Source organism: Pseudophryne corroboree, chromosome 3 (genome assembly GCF_028390025.1).
Source record: "Pseudophryne corroboree isolate aPseCor3 chromosome 3, aPseCor3.hap2, whole genome shotgun sequence".
NCBI lineage: Eukaryota > Metazoa > Chordata > Amphibia > Anura > Myobatrachidae > Pseudophryne > Pseudophryne corroboree.
This window is the reverse complement of record NC_086446.1, coordinates 247,109,081-247,126,428: the sequence shown is the minus strand read 5'-3', so window position 1 is coordinate 247,126,428 and position 17,348 is coordinate 247,109,081. Positions and strand designations below refer to the sequence as shown.

The 17,348-nt window shown below is 46.5% G+C and overlaps 1 protein-coding gene across 2 annotated transcripts in view; it reads left to right on the top strand.

Annotated features, from left to right (window-relative positions):
* ATP9A (ATPase phospholipid transporting 9A (putative)) overlaps positions 1–17,348 on the top strand; it is a 366,971-nt gene that overhangs the window by 239,647 nt on the left and 109,976 nt on the right. For both annotated transcript variants that reach the window (XM_063958977.1, XM_063958978.1), the window contains 2 exons: positions 1,558–1,670; positions 5,205–5,411. In XM_063958977.1, coding sequence (XP_063815047.1) covers positions 1,558–1,670; positions 5,205–5,411 — 320 coding nt within the window. The remainder of the gene's footprint in view (positions 1–1,557; positions 1,671–5,204; positions 5,412–17,348) is intronic.

Genomic DNA, 17,348 nt, shown 5'->3' with positions numbered 1-17,348 from the left:
GTGGATCTGTTCCTGCAGTGCGTATCATATTACACATGTTTCAGTTACCAGTATATGGGGGATATTCAATTTCTGCCGATGAAGCTTCAGGCCAGAAAAAAACATCCTTTTCACTGGAAAACACGCACGTTCATCGAAACCTGTGTGTTTTCGGTAGAAACAGCCCCGTTTTCTGAAACAAATCCCTGTAAAGCCGCGCCACGCGCCAGCTAATCGGGGCTAATCAGATAGCCCCCCTGCCGATACTTTTACACTCGACAATCAGTGTGGGTAATTGAATATTCCCCTATGTCTTAGTACCTTGTATGGCTTATCTCACACACGGTCACCTTTAGTATTGCACCCAAAATGGCTGCCTCGTCTGGTACACTTGTTGGTAGAATGAAAAATACATTGATCTGTTGATTATGTAAGGGCTCTGCTTCTAGGTTTAGTACACTGTAACTTCCCCATTTGGTGTCATCTCTTCTATGTGTTGGCTATTCCATGCCAGGGTAACCTTTGTGGATTGTCCAAAATGGCTTCCTTGTCTGGTTCCATTCATGGGTGGGATATATAACCTCTGGAGTTTATTACCCAAAATGGCTGCACCTACCCTGCATTATGTTCTGTGTGCCCATTGTTTTCTTATTTCTGTAATACTAAACCTCTGTGTTATGTTTTTGTAAAGCAATATTGAGTCATGCTTTAGAAAAGTGCTATATAAATAAAATTATTAAATACATACCTCCCAAGGGTCCTGATTTTTGCGGGACAGTCCCATTTTTATTTAGGAACTGGCCAGCTGTCCCACCTGCGGGCCACAGTGCCGCGCGGTGGGTGTGGGGGGGGGGGGGGAGTTGGGAGGCCCCATGTCACTCAGAGCAGTGGTGAATAGATACTGTACGCATGTGCACAGCGTCTGTTAACCAGGAGAGAGGGGCTGGGGGGCATGGACAGCAGCTCACAGGGCGCTGGGCATGCCGCCACAGTAATGAAAACGGGAGGCATGCCCATCACAATCGTGTCATTCCCACCAGCCATGCCCCCTTCTGCCAATGCCCCACACCCTGTTCGAAGGAGGGGGCAGAAGTACCAACTTGCCTCTAAAGAATGTTGACAGGTATATTAAATACAATATTATACTTCTGGTTTTGGATTAAGCTTTTCTTTTTTTTCTGCTTCTACATAGCTATAGCACAAATAGCTGACAGCTAGAAACCCTGCTTATCAGGTCTAGCTATTGTTCCCAGATTGCTGACCATCCCAGTCAGCTAGGATGTAACCAGGAGGATAACCCCCATGGTGTAATATGCCTTTACCAAGGGGTGTCAAGCACTGAATGGAAAGGCAACAGAACCATTGTCAGAGATACCAGCACATGAAGTGGACTTAATTGTTACCTTCGGTGGTTAACTTTTTTTTTTTTTTGTACTTTATGGTTTTGCATTTTCATCTGTCTTTGTGTAGAGGGAACTATTCCTGTTTGAAGCATTTAATCTACTTGGGTTACATGAAATAGCAGTAATGTCTTATTGAGGCACATTCTTCTTTTTTATTTTTGTTTTTACCCCTTAGGGACCCTGACACAGAATGAAATGGTTTTTAAACGTCTTCATCTGGGGACGGTGGCCTATGGGATGGACTCAATGGATGAAGTGCAGAGCCACATATTCAGTATATACACACAGGTATGTTTTATGAGGGGTGAGGATGTATTCTCGCAGTATTATTATCCAGTATTGGCAAGACTCCCTTACCACACAACGGATAAATTTTACTTAACATGATGGTGACACTTGGTTTTTTAGGGGACGGAACGTCCCCTAAAAAACCAAGTTCCTTATACAAAACCAAGTTCCTGATACAAAAATATTTTGTAGAATATTGGGAAGGGAATCGTCCCAAATCTAGCTTCAGCCTTTGAGAGCACCTCCAGCCTCCACCCTCACTTCAGTTGCCATATATGAACACTGTGCTCGGACTACACTGGTATATAACCAGTGGCTGCAGGGCACTGTCATTAGAAACGTACGGGACAGACTACAGTACCGGCTTTCTCTTATGACTGTTGGATAATCAAACAGCAGATCCACAAGTGTGACTGGTGCCACAGAGGCCCAGCTGTTACACACTTACACACTCTAATGTAGCCTACCCTTAAGTCTGACTCCAACCCTGAACAGCTGCACTACAGTGAAAATAAGTGTGTTTGGCTGTATTTTCCATGCAAAATATTTTGATTTTCTGTGAGCGGTCACTGAGATTCCAGTACAGCCTCTTAAAACGGATGTCTCTGGAATGAATGCTACTTTTTTTATTTTGTAGCTCCGATACACGCTGTAAGTGTTTGAACAAAGGAAAACAGGAGCGTACAGCCTTTCAGTATGGGTCTAGTTTTAAATAGCTGACCAATGGGGGGAGATTTCTCAAATCTTGGAGAGCGAGACAAAGGAGGTCATTCTGACCCGTTTGCACGCAGCGGTTGTTTGCTGCGGTGCGAACGGGTCAGAACTGCGCATGCAGACGGAGCCCGGCGACAGACGGAGCCTAGCGAGAAGAAAAGACACAGCGCTGGACGGAAGAAGATTGACAGCGGAGAGGCGTTCCGGGGCAGATACTCACCGTTGGAGCCGTTTTCGGGGAGTGGTAAGAAGAACCCAGGCGTGTCCAGGCGAACGGAGGGCGGATGTCTGACGTCAGGACTGGGACCTTCATCGCTGGATCCGTCGTACAGGGTAAGTAGCTGTAGGGCTGTTCTTGTTTTGCAGGAAAAATTTTAAGCATAGCAGGGCTGCACAAGCGATCGCAGCCCTGCTATGCTAAAATACACTCCCCCATAGGCGGGGATTAATTGATCGCAGCAGCAGCAAAAAGTTGATACGTGCGATCAACTCTGAATGACCCCCATAGTGCCAACCAATCGGCTTCTAACAGTTGTTTTACAGGTTGTGCTAGAACAGATTGTGTTAGAAGCAGATTGGTTGGTACTTTGCCTCTCTCCACTTTCTCTTCCTCTTAGAAAACAGGCGACTCTCCAGGTGTTCTGGAAGTACAAATACCATCATGTTATGTTAACATACCAATATCCATCTTTCTTAGGCACCCTGTGATACTCTAGCTGTTATGGAAGCACAAGTCTTATACAAGACATACTGGGATTTGTAGTCACACACCTTGATGATATGATTAAACACTGTATTCTTGTACATGAAAGGCACTGAATTACATATCATAGATTTTAATATGATTAATGTGTACTGCCAGAGTTGTGCCCTGGTTATTACACAACCAGCATTTTGGACCCCCCAATTTCATTTAGCTGTAGACAATTAAATTAAGAGGCTGATTTGATTGTGTGTAATGAGACGAATTTTACTTCACTGTATTTCTCATCCATGGTCTCAATTATTATTTCCATTCTGTAACCTCTTGACCTGGAAGTGAAACTCTTTCTGCCTTTGACGCCAGAGGTTAATAGAGCAGGAAGCACGGCCCTGTGTCCGCTGTGTGACCAGCCTAATTAGGTCATTGTCTAATTAGAGCAAATGTTTGGAGGCAAAAACTATAAATAGTCTGCCAATATTTCATGAAAATGTGTAGTGTAGCCTCACCTCAGCATCTGGTTTATGTTTCCATTAATCATATCCATAATGGGCAATGTGTTCCCAACTTGGAGGGTCATTTGCTCTTTGCTCACAAAATGTGTGTCTAATGAAATGCATAACCTGACAAGTTTTATTATGAATATCTGATAGCTCTTCAGTTAGTCACGCACTGGGCCGGGTAAATGATTATGGAGACAAACATTGGGTTTACGCATCATACACCAGATATAGATATATATAAAAAAAAAAAAAATGTAGTTACTAAAGTAATATACCAATATTAGAACCTGTGAGACATAGGACATAGAGGGTAGTGATATGCAAATAAGTAAATATAAACTTTGATTATACATTTTTAATAAACTCAAACAGTTGCTTAGCAGTAGCACTAGTGTGGTGTAATCAGAAACTATAGCATTGGCTTGTGTAGCTTACTTATGCTGGCCAAACACTGTACAATTATGTGGCCAAGCTGACGATGATCAGCTAGGTGATTGTACAGTGTATTGTCGCGACTGGCCAGTAAGTATTAGTCTGTCGGACATGCAGGATCATCCAGCATGTCCGAATGATCTGATAATTTGTAAGTTAATAAACAAACGCATCTGGAAATGAATGTGCTACCGATCCATCCGACATTTCCCCCTGGTGGCCAGCCTATTATGCAAACTCTTTCCTCACCTGTGAAGGAACGATAATATGATCGAGTCCTTCTGGTTTTCTAGGCAGAAAATCGATTGGCTGTGAGGAAATATCTGGCAGTGCTGCCACAGTATCAGTTTGTGAGACAATTGGTCTGTCGGCCCAACAGGCATTTTATCTGAAGGTATATGGCCAGCATTAAGTTGGATACACGCTATAATTTATTGTGGACTATATTATCCCGAGGTGGATGGGAATGATATATCGTACACATCATATAATGGGTACCCCGATCTGTCATTCATGTACAACCAATAGATATTTTCATACAATTATCTGAGCGGTCTGCCAATATAAGGTGGATTGTCAGATAATTGTACAATATATGCTCAGCATTAGTAATAATGTTTTGCCCCCTTTTGCCTAACTGTTATTACCCAGTCTTGTTCTATCACTGGCTGTTATAAAGCGCTACAGAATATGCTGGCACCATATAGCTAAATGTTGTTAAAATAAGTCTGAAGTAGATACATTGTGAATCAGATAGGAGTTTAAGTAATATATTGGGAGAGGTTTGTGCAAGCAAGACAATATCCGTGAGCAGTTAGGAAGTTGATTAATTTAAATAGTTTTATGATGACTTGTGTGTGGCGGCTCTGTTTAGCCAACCAACAGTGCATGCTCAGTTGCTCTCCAGAGAACATTCCCTTACTGACACATATACTTTGCAATATTCAGCCTAAGACATAAACGGAATACTCTACTGTCTGGCCCTAATGTATATTTAATTTTGAAAGCTTGTTCACAGATGACACTAAATTTTGTAGTGTATCTTGTAGACACTGATCTGGCTATAGTAAGGACTTAATTTGGTAACTACGAAGTTAATTATGGCTAATGTTCTGTTTTGATGATTGGATGCAGTCCTGTTTGCTCTGTCCATATAACTGGTTTTATGGTACAATTTTCCTCCAGCCGGCACAGGACCCTCCAACACAGAAAGGTGCCACCACCAAAGTGAGGAAGACCATGAGCAGTCGTGTTTATGAAGCTGTTAAAGGTATCGCCCTCTGCCACAACGTCACGCCATCTTACGAGTCTAACGGTGTCACCGACCAGGCTGAGGCTGAGCGCCAGTTTGAGGATTCCTGCCGGGCCTATCAGGCATCCAGCCCTGACGAGGTATTTCCAGAGAGCACTGAAATACTTGGTTACTATTACTTGTGGAATGTAAAGAGCCATACTGTTTCACTCCAAACAAGGCTATGTACACAGTGGCTAATTTGTAGGCTCCTATATACCCCATTACTGCATGTGTGAGAACAAATGTCTCTGCTGCTCTAGCACATTTCAACATTTGAGTGGTAGAATTCTCTTGTAATATAAATATTTTTACTGCAGGCATATTGCTAAATTGAAGTAAAAAAGGATTGTATTAAAGAGCACAATTATCGAATGCATTTAATGTTCCTGGGTGCAGGTGGTGCCAGAAGTAGAATAAATAAAACTTCTTAGTGTAAACTGTATCATGTCTATAGTGTTTCAGCAGTAAAGAGAATGAACCTCGCCATACATGGGGAGCACCCAATCGTGGGATATGTCACTTGGTAACATAAAATCCTTTGTATGAACTAAGCATCTGTATTAGACTGGGGCACTGTGAGGTTACCCCACCATACATTTTTTATGTTTCCTTTTTTTAATTGATCATTAATAAAAATCAATTACTTAGATTGCTGCTGGGAAAGGACTACATCATTAGCTACCACCCCACGCTGAGAGGGGGCGTTTCCCATTGAAAACCTTATTCAACGATTGACACTCACTATAAATGCTGAGTACCCATTCTATTTACTGTGGTAACACTATATCTATATGATACACCGACTCCCAAGAGAAGCTTTTTCCTCATTTCATTCAGGGAGGATTCTGAATTATCCCCAAATCTCGTAAAGGCTATAAATTTCCCAGGAACTGACATACCTTGAGTCCTATTTGGAGAAAGAGCGCTATATAAATAAAATTGTTCATCTCAGTGCAGCGATCAGGTCAGAAGTTCGCATGCGCCGTCGGCGCATGCCAGACAGCGACTGCCTGATTGACAGGCACAGGCAGTCGCTGGACGGGAGGGCGGGGGAGGCGGGCCTCTGCAGCTGCGTAACGTCAAACACAGCTGCTGCGACCATCACAACGACGAGTAACTCCCGGCCAGCACGCAGGAGCTGTGCTGGATGGGAATTACTCTTCAAGTACAGAAGCATCGCCGCTGTGCGATGCTTTTGTACTTGTGCGATAGGGTCGGGCCTGACATGCGGGACGGACTAGCCCTGTGCTGGGCATCCCCCCACATGTCAGTGTGGATGATCGTAGCTGTGCTAAATTTAGCACAGCGACGATCAGGTCTGAATCGCCCCCACTCCCTCTTAACCAGGAATAATCCTGTGTGTAGTTCTACAGTTTGTGAACAACTCCCTACATGCTCTGTTAAAGCCACACTGTCAGAATACATATGCTGCCTCCCAGTGGTCAGAATGAGGAATGAAATATGATGCTGTTGTGGCTATCATTCTTTCTTAACAGTTGAAAAATCAACAGATTAATGAACAGGGGCATGGGTGAGTGGGAAACTCCAACTGATGTAGTCTTAGCCTAGGCATGTACATCATTACATAATCTTTGTTACTTATGCAGTCATCCACAGTGCCATGTGGTGGTATTGAATCAGCTCTGTAAATGTAACTTATTTCTTCATTACCAGTAACTTCTTGTTTACTGATGGCTAACAACATTGGGTATACTTATATAACTATAACAATGCTGAATCATTTTAGGATTATTTATTATCCTTTGAGTGCTGTACATTGAAAGGATCATCCCATAGATTGTATGCTTGTGAGCAGGGCCGTCCAACCTCCTGTGACTGTTTGTTTTTACCCAGTTTTGTCTTATATTTGTGTCCAGTTGTAAAGCGCAACGGAATTTGCTGCCCTATATAAGAAACTGTTAAATAAAGAAATAATAAATAAATAAATGGTGAAAAAAACCAATTACATGTAGAGGTGGCCCTGCTGAAATATGCTTACAGTTTAAGGTGTACCGTGTGTTTTGTGCTACACTTAACAATAGAAAACAAATCTGTCTGATTACCTGTATAATGTAGCCCTACAAATCTGACCATATATAGAATTATGAAGCATAAATACAGATTGATGATAACTCAGCCACTGTGGCAATAACAGGTCTGCCTGAGAGTGGTAGTGCTGTTCTGTAGTAATGTAGTAATGATATATGAACATAAGTGGGGTGAGACACTGCATTAAGTAAAAAAATACTTTCCCTGACCCTCTTCTTACCTTAAAATTTTTACCAGTTGGCATAAAATAAATTTCCTGAAACAGAAGGCAGGATTTCCTCAATTTGTTTCCTCTGTTAAACCCCTCTCGGAAGCCCATCTTGTTGCGATATCTGTTACAGCCCCCGGGCATAGCTGTTCATTGCTACAGTAAATGGATACAAGCAGATTGTAGATAAGACGCTCTAGAACTGGTAGGGAAATAGCGACTTGCAGAATGAGCTATGCTCATGCAGAGGAATTTCCTTCAGCCTGTTGTGGCCACGTCATCTGCAGTGTTTGTTCATATAATCGCCATAGAGGAGCCCTAATTAATTGTATGCACCATAGTAGTTTCATAGTTTATCTTCTGCTTCATTATAGCACCCCTAATCCACATTGTCAGGCTGCTGCTAACCGCTTTCCTCTCTGATACCATAACCTAGCAGATGGCGGCTACCCGCTACATTGTCACATCTGTGAGCCGGGTGAACCAGTCGAGGTCTCCTTCCTATCAAAAGAAAAAGAAAAGACAGTGCCGCAGTCTAACTCTTAAGAATTAAATGGAAGTTCTCTGTATAAGAAAATTGTATATTATTCAATATATTCATACAAACAGGGTATATTCACATAGCATAAAAAGTATGCAATATAATTTTTTTTTTAAACAGCCAACATATGATAAATATCAACCTCTTTGATAAGTTCTGTGTACTTTAGTGATTTACAAATCATCGGATGTAAAAAGGCAGATCCTATATATCTGACTATTTCTTTCAACTGGTAGGAGTGAAACTGTAGGTGACTAAATGAAAAAAACTTGGATCTCTATAGTAGGGAGCAAGGTATATATTCAAATTAAACAATATAGACAGACCGATTTATTCTCCAGACATTATGGGGTATATGCAATTGCGGTCGAATTCCCGAAATTGTCGAATTTCGGGTCATTTTCGCCAAAAAAAATAAAATTTGTCAATGCAATTCAGTGCTTTCCGTCAAAAAAACGGACTTTCAAAATTCGACTTTTTGAAATTCGACTTTTTGCAAATTCGACTTTTCTGCAATGATACAAGTGCTGCAATTCGACAAAAGCATATTCAATTCAAGTTTGGAAATTCGACAGCAGTGCTTTTAGACAGTAAATTCGTCATTTTCAATCCGCCACACTTTGGAGGGTGAAAACAATAAAAAAAAATTTAAACATGTTTTTTTTTGTGTTTTTTTTTGGGGGGGGAATAGCATATCTATTTATATTAGAAGGGATTAGGTACTTTTTTTTTTTTTTTTTTGGAGGCACAAGTATTATTTATATATTTTTAAAAATATTTTTTTGAATTTTTTTTTTATTGCTGGAACGGTAAAATAAAAAAAAAAAATGGCGTGGGGTCCCCCCTCCAAAGCATAACCAGCCTCGGGCTCTTCGAGCTGGTCCTGGTTCTAAAAATGCGGGGGAAAATTGGGCAGGGATCCCCCGTATTTTTAAAACCAGCACCGGGCTCTGCGCCTGGTGCTGGTGCAAAAAATACGGGGGACAAAACGAGCAGGGGTCCCCCGTATTTTTCACACCAGCATCGGGCTCCACTAGCTGGACAGATAATGCCACAGCCGGGGGTCACTTTTATACAGTGCCCTGCGGCCGTGGCATTAAATATCCAACTAGTCACCCCTGGCCGGGGTACCCTGGGGGAGTGGGGACCCCTTCAATCAAGGGGTCCCCCCCCCAGCCACCCAAGGGCCAGGGGTGAAGCCCGAGGCTGTCCCCCCCCATCCAAGGGCTGCGGATGGGAGGCTGATAGCCTTGAGTAAAATGACAGAATATTGGTTTTTCCAGAAGAACTACAAGTCCCAGCAAGCCTCCCCCGCAAGCTGGTACTTGGAGAACCACAAGTACCAGCATGCGGGAGAAAAACGGGCCCGCTGGTACCTGTAGTTCTACTGGAAAAAAAATACCCAAATAAAAACAGTACACAGACACCGTGACAGTAAAACTTTATTACACACTGCCGACACACACATACTTACCTATGTTCACACGCCGACATCGGTCCTCTTCTCCATGTAGAATCCACGGATACCTGAAAAGAAAAGATCAATATACTCACCTCAGCCATGGTCCAGAGATAAATCCACGGTCTTGGCAAAAAAAGAAAACGAACACCCGGACCACCGGACTGAAAGGGGTCCCATGCTGACACATGAGACCCCTTTCCACGAATGAGACCTGTCAGTGACAGCTGTCACACAAAGGTCTCTAAAGCCAATCAGGAAGCGCAACTTCGTTGCGCTCACCTGATTGGCTGTGCGCTGTCTGAACTCAGACAGCGCATCGCACAGCTCCGTCCATTATATTCAATGGTGGGAACTTAGCGGCTAGCGGTGAGGTCACCCGCCGGTCAGCGGCTGACCGCGGGTAACCCCACCGCTGACGGCAAAGTTCCCACCATTGAAACTAATGGAGCGGCTTTGCGATGCGCTGTCTGACAGCTCAGACAGCGCACAGCCAATCAGGTGAGCGCCACGGAAGTAGCGCTTCCTGATTGGCTGAAGGGACTTCAGTGACAGGAGTCACGTGATGTCCCAGCATTCGTGGAAAGGGGTCTCATGTGAAAGCATGGGACCCCTTTCAGTCCGGCATGGAACGGGTGTTCGTTTTTTTTTTTTAACAAGTTCGTGGATTATCTCTGGACGTGGATGTACCTCTGGACGCTGGAAGCTGAGTATAATTGTTTTCACAGGTACCCTCGGATCGTCGGAGACCGTGGCAGTCGGCGTGTCAACATAGGTAAGTATGTGTGTGTCGGCAGTGTGTAATAAAGTTTTACTTGTCACGGTGTGTGTGTCCTGTTTTTATTTGGGTATTTTTTTTCCAGTAGAACTACAGGTACCAGCGGGCCCGGTTTTCTCCCGCATGCTGGTACTTGTGGTTCGCCAAGTACCAGCTTGCGGGGGAGGCTTGCTGGGACTTGTAGTACTGCTGGAAAAAACAATATTCTTGTCATTTTACTCAAGGCTATCAGCCTCCCATCCGCAGCCTTTGGATGGGGGGGACAGCCTCGGGCTTCACCCCTGGCCCTTGGGTGGCTGGGGGGGGGACCCCTTGATTGAAGGGGTCCCCACTCCCCCAGGGTACCCCGGCCAGGGGTGACTAGTTGGATATTTAATGCCACGGCCGCAGGGCACTGTATAAAAGTGACCCCCGGCTGTGGCATTATCTGTCCAGCTAGTGGAGCCCGATGCTGGTGTGAAAAATACGGGGGACCCCTACTCGTTTTGTCCCCCGTATTTTTTGCACCAGCACCAGGCGCAGAGCCCGGTGCTGGTTTTAAAAATACGGGGGATCCCTGCCCAATTTTCCCCCGCATTTTTAGAACCAGGACCAGCTCGAAGAGCCCGAGGCTGGTTATGCTTTGGAGGGGGGACCCCACGCCATTTTTTTTTCGGGTTTTTCCCGTTTGTTTAAATCGCTGCAAAATCCGGCAAATCGGCCGATTTTCGCCCGCGTGACTGTCGAATCTGTTTTTCATTGAATATGGTGAATTCCGGCAGCCACCTGCCGGAATTCACCTGTCGAATTGTGTCGAATTAAAAAACGGCGATAATTTGCCGCGATTCGCCGTGAATTGCATATACCCCTAAGCATAATGTCCGCAATAGTAAAGCTGAATTTGTCAAAAACATAAGCCATAACGGAACCCCCTGCGTTCACTGTAGTTCTGCCCCTAGTAGTTATGTCTTTAAGAGAGAGATATATAATATACAATCTTTTTTCTCTAGCATCCATAAGGGATATTGGGGAATCTAGTACGATGGGGTATAGTCGGGTCCAAAGGAGCCGGTGCACTTTACATTTCTTCACTGGGTGTGCTGGCTGCTCCCATCTATGCCCCCTCCCACAGCCAGTTTAGAAAAAAGTGCCCTCAGGAGAGGATGCACATCTCTGAGCTCCAGAGAGAGAGAGTTTTTTTCAATTTATTTTTCTTGGTTGTTATTTTCGGTATGCTGTTTGGGCAACAGCATACCTGCACCGTGGGAGTTAGGGGGAGATGGTCACCGGCCTTACTAGGTGCAGAGCCGCTTCCCCGCTGCATGACCACCGTTCTGAGGGGTTGTTGTTCAGCGGGGCACTGTGCCTTGGCTGTCAACAGCCGCAGCACGCCGCACACCCCAATAGCTGCCTGAAGGTGACATCTCTGATGAGTACAAACCGGGGACCCCCTGGTTCACTGTGCTGCTGAACGCGGGCGCTGCGTACGGGATCCTCGTAGGGGGAAGGGGGGTCCTGCTAAGATCCCCCGTGTAGACTGGCTAACAATCGCTTAGACTAGCACTTGTGATGTTTTTAAGCTGAAAGGAGACATTGCCAGTATAAATAATAACTATAGCGCCGGCGCCATTGGAGGGGGCGGAGCTAACTCAGAGCGGGACCAGAGGCATTTTGGTTCCTTTCTCTGCTTACTGCAGCCATGGACAGCACACACAGCGCTTGCTGACTCCTCAGACACGCGGGATATCTAGTACAGGGTGTAGCAAAGGGGGAGAGCCGCTATTGTACACTATTTATTAGTGTTTACTGTGATAAAGTTAGCTGACAGCCTCACTGGGGCTGTACAGCTAGGGGTGTGCTGGTGTCCTTCTCTGTGTGTGTCTCCTCTCACATACAGTAGGGCAGGCTTGCAATATATTACTGTCTGTGTGTATGTGATTGTGCTTACTGTGGAACATGGGTAAACACAAGGTGCGCAGTGTATGCCACACCAAATTCTCTCCATTATCATCTGATTCTGTTTCATGTGAACAATGCAGCCAGTCTTCACAAATCAGTGAAGGGGCTGGGGGAGAGGGTCCAGAGCCCCACTGTCTAGGGTCTCTTAAAACTATGATGTTTGAGATGTCATCCCAGCTCACTGCTAATGTTAAAAAAACTCAGCTACTACAACAGGCTGTTGCAGATTTAGCTGCTAGGGCAATTGTTGCTCAGCCCCCCATCTCTCATGCAGGACCCCATAAGTGTGGTTTGCCTGCTCTGTTATCGGACACAGATGAGGATATACAGGAGGATGGGAAGGACTTGGACTCCGTTAGTGGGGATCCCGATTCTGCTCAGGGTATTGATCCCCCAATTTTGGCTTTACAGGACATGTTAAAGCTCCATCTAGAGGACACTGCGTCACAGCAGTCATTTTTCTTTACACAAAACAAGCCTAATGTCACTTTCCCTGATTCTGCAGAGTTAGATGAGCTATTCAAGCTGGCCTGGAAAAATCTAGACAAAAAATTCCAAAGGGTATATTCAATTGAAGTCGAAAACTGCCGTCTGTCGAAAAGACGGCAGTTTTCGACTTTTTAAGGTAGAATCGTGATTCGACCTATTCAATATTTTCAATATTGAGTTCGACTTGTCGAAAAGCATGTGGATCAGCGGAACAGCTGCCAATCCACGTGCTTGTGTCGAAAGGCCCCCTTTTCGACCATCTCAGTCCGACATCAAAAGATGTAGGACTGAGATGCGGACCCAGAGGAGGAGAGGGGGGAGAGCCGCAGGAAGACGGGGGACTTCCGCGGGCAGCCAGAGGAGATCAGCGCTGCAGCAGGGTGTCACACAGCCGCGCCGCTCACGGCAGCGTCCACCCGGCTCCAGCAAGCTTGCTGGAGCCGGGTGGACACTGCCGTGAGGTCGGGCGGCTGTGTGACATCCTTCTGTAGCGCTGATCTCCTCTGGCTGCCGGCGGCTGTCCCCCGCTGGTCTCCACGCAGCTCCCCCTCCTCCTCTGGGTCACTCATCTCAATTTGACTTGAAAAAGTCGAATTGAGATGAGATTTGAATAAGGGTTGTCGGATCCATTCCGACAAATGCATGTCGGAATGGCTCTGACTTCAATTGAATATACCCCCAAGTGTCCAAAAAGTTTTTGCGCACTTTCCCATTTGTTCCTGAAGGTAGGTAATATTGGGAGGAACCCCCAGGGGTTGATGTATCAGTCTCTCGACTGTCCAAAAAGGTGGTGCTGCCTGCCTTGGGCTCCTTTACCATAAAGGATCCTGGGAATATGAAAATAGAGACTACACTCAAATCTATTTACATGGCAGCAGGTGTATCGCAAAGGCCGGTCATTGCCGGTTGCTGGATGACCCATGCCATTCATTCATGGGTCACGCAAATTCAGGAAGACCTCTCCGGGGCTATGCCACTGGTCACTATGGTGACCCTCCTAAAGCATATTCAGGACACTAAACGTGTCCTCTGTGATTCCCTCAAAGAGATGGGGAACATTAATGCTAGGACTTCTGCCATGGCAGTGTCGGCGCACAGGGCCTTGTGGTTGCGTCAGTGGATAGCAGACGCGGAATCCAAACGTAGTGTGGAATCCCTCCCCTTTTCAGGGGAATGGCTGTTTGGGGTTGAATTAGATACCTGGATTTCCAAAGTTACGGCTGGAAAATCCATGTTTCTCCCCTCTAAGTCCCCGCCGGCGAGACGCCCCTACCTGGGGCCGTCTGTGCAGTCCTTTCAGTCTCACAGATTTCGATCTAAGGCCAGAGATGCCTCCAATGCGACTAGACTAGTCAAGAAAGCCTGCAAGCACCAGCTCTCAGGAACAGACCACCAGGTCTGGTTCCGCCAAGACCTCAGCATGACGGTGCCCACCGACTCCGAGGGGATCTCGAGGTGGGAGCTCGCCTGCGTCACTTCAGCCAAGTCTGGGAGACTTCCTGCCAGGATACCTGGGTCAGGGATCTCGTTTATCAAGGCTACAAATCTGGAGTTTAACAGTACTCCTCCCCAACACTTTTTCAAATGAAGCTTACCAGCTTTGGAGGATATGCAGGTTACGTTGCTACAGGCCATCCTAAAGCTGGTCCAGTCCCACGTTATTGTTCTATTACCAATACCACAATGTGGCAAGGGTTATTAGTCCAACCTGTTTGTGGTACCGAAACCGGACGGTCCGGTAAGACCCATTCTAAATTTAAAGTCCTTGATTTCACAGGCTGGTCTGATTGTGTTCCTGGCAATGACCTGGGTGAGCCAGTGGAGGGCGCAGGGAAGCAGAAGTTAGGTGGCTTGAGATATGGACAAGTCATATGCTGGAGCACTCTGGAAGATTACACAGTGAGCACAGAGAATTGTCGAGACCTGAAGCAGAGGCGCGGAGTCTAACTCGCCAGGGTTTTTTGCCAGTGACCCCCGCGAGGGGATATGGTCTTCGCTGCACCTGACAAACAGGTTGCGGCCCTCTGCTCAGGTTTCTCTGTGGAGGCTGTGAGACGTTCTGGTATACAGGGATGCTTAGTACTGGATTATACCGAAGTGCTTAACCATCGATAGTGAGTCCGATGGTGACGTGGTAGGTAACTATATCGGAGATGGTGAACTCAGGAGTACTTGGGTAGCTGATAGCATTAGAAAAGTCTGTGTATCGATGGTGCAGCCAAATGGCTGATAGCAGAGCTGGGCAGGATACTGATGATGCGGCCTGTGAGCCGAGAGCAGGGTTGGTCTAGGAACTGATGGTATAGCCTGGGAGCCGTGAATATCCAGAGCCTGTGAGGGTAAGTAACCAGGAAAGGCAGGTACAGCAGGAGTCAGGTAACCGGATCTCTGGAGCAAGCCTGGAGCCTTGGGAGCTAACGCTGGAGAACTTGCAGGAGAACTGACAAGTTGTTCAAGGCAATGAGGACTCTGGGAAGCCTGATTATATCCCCCCGGAAGGATGCTGATTGGTTGCTGCCTGCAGCATGCACAGATCCAGGAAGTAATTACCTGGATACCTGGATCATGTGACTCTGCCATAGTCACTGGACAACATGCCAGTAACCACAGAAAGCACCAGCGGCTGATCTGTGGCACAGAATACACCAGTATGCCGGTAAGTGGCGTGTGCGAGCAGTGCATGAACCGTGGTTCCTGACACTTTAATCCTTACTTGAAGGTGTTCAAGTTCAAAATGGAATCCTTGCAAGCCGTGATTGCGGGCCTGAAAGAACAGGAATTCATGGTTTCCTTGGATATCAAGGATGCCTACCTCCATATTCCGATTTGGCCGCCTCATCCGGCGTACCTGCGGTTTGCCCTGCTGGACAATCATTACCAATTCCAGGCACTGCCCTTCGGCCTGTCCACAGCTCCGAGGGTGTTCACAAAGGTGATGGCGGAGATGATGTTCCAGCTCCAGATCAGGGGGTAAATATTGTCCCTTACCTGGACGACCTTCTGATCAAAGCAAAATCCAGGCAGCTTTTGTTGCTCTATATCAACCGCACTATTCAACGTCTGTCATGCCATGGGTGGATGCTCAACGTACAGAAGTCCCACCTGGACCCGACTCAGCAGCTCCTGTTCCTGGGGATATTGCTGGATACGGTGGCCCAGAAGGTGTTCCTACCAGAGGACAAAGCGAGAACGCTTCAGGAGATGGTCCGCATGGTGCTCCGACCTGCTCGAGTGTCCATCCATCTTTGCATAAGATTGTTGGGGAAGATGGTCGCCTCATACGAGGCAATCCAATATGGACTGTTCCATGCCAGAACTTTTCAGCTGGATCTCCTGAACAAATGGTCCGGATCAGATCTTCAGATGCATCGGATGATGCAGCTGTTGCCTCAGGCAAGGATTTCCCTCCTGTGGTGGCTGCAGTCCTCCAATCTAATGGAGGGCCGGAGTTTCGGGATGCAGGATTGGACCCTCCTCACGACGGATGCGAGTCTAAGAGGTTGGGGAGCTGTCACCCAAGGGGCACAGTTCCAGGACAGGTGGTCAGCCCACGAATGCCTCCTTCCGATCAACATTCTGGAACTTCGGGCGATCTACAATGCTCTGCTTCAGGCCTCTCCTCTGCTCAAGGATCATGCGATCCAGGTTCAGTCGGACAATGCCACTGCAGTGGCGTACGTCAGTCGGCAAGGGGGGACAAAAAGCAGAGCCTGCATGCGAGAGGTGTCAAAAGATACTCCTCTGGGCGGAAAGAAATGCAAGAGCAATGTCCACAGTCTTCATTCCGGGAGTAGACAACTGGGAAGCGGACTTCTTCTGTCGTCACGATCTACACCGGGAGAGTGGGGTCTCCACCAGCAGGTGTTCCAGCAGATCATCCACCGGTGGGGCTGCCCACAGATAGACATGATGGCTTCTCGTCTCAATAAGAAGCTTCACTCGTATTGCTCACGAAACAGGGTCCCTCAGACGAGGGCAGTAGATGCACTGACGTCACCTTGGCCTTACCGGCTGGTCTACCTGTTTCCTCCGATTCCGTTGCTCCCAAGGGTGCTCAGGCGCATCAGAAATCAGGGAGTCCAGGCAATTCTAATTGCCCCGGATTGGCCTAGGAGGGCGTGGTACGCGGATCTTCTGGAAATGTCCGTTGAAGACCCTTGGCCTCTACGACTAAGAAGAGATCTTCAACAAGGACTGGGACTTACGGCGACTTCGTTTGACGGCATGGAGGTTAAGCGAAACATCCTAGCTCACAAGGGCCTTTCCAGAAAGGTTATTGCTACCATGGTTCAGGGCAGGAAGCCTGTGATGTCAAAACACTATCATCATATCTGGAGAAGAGGAACGCACGTATCCGCCTGCTGAGTTTCACTTGGGACGTTTCTTAAGTTTCCTGCAGGCTGGTGTGGATAAGGGCTTACGTCTGCGTTCCATTAAGGTCCAGATTTCAGCTCTCTCCATTTTCTTCCAGAAGAAATTGGCAGTGTTGCTAGAAGTTCAGACCTACTTGCAAGGGGTACTCCGCATACAACCTCCTTTTCTGCCGCCTACGGCGCCCTGGGATTTGGATGTA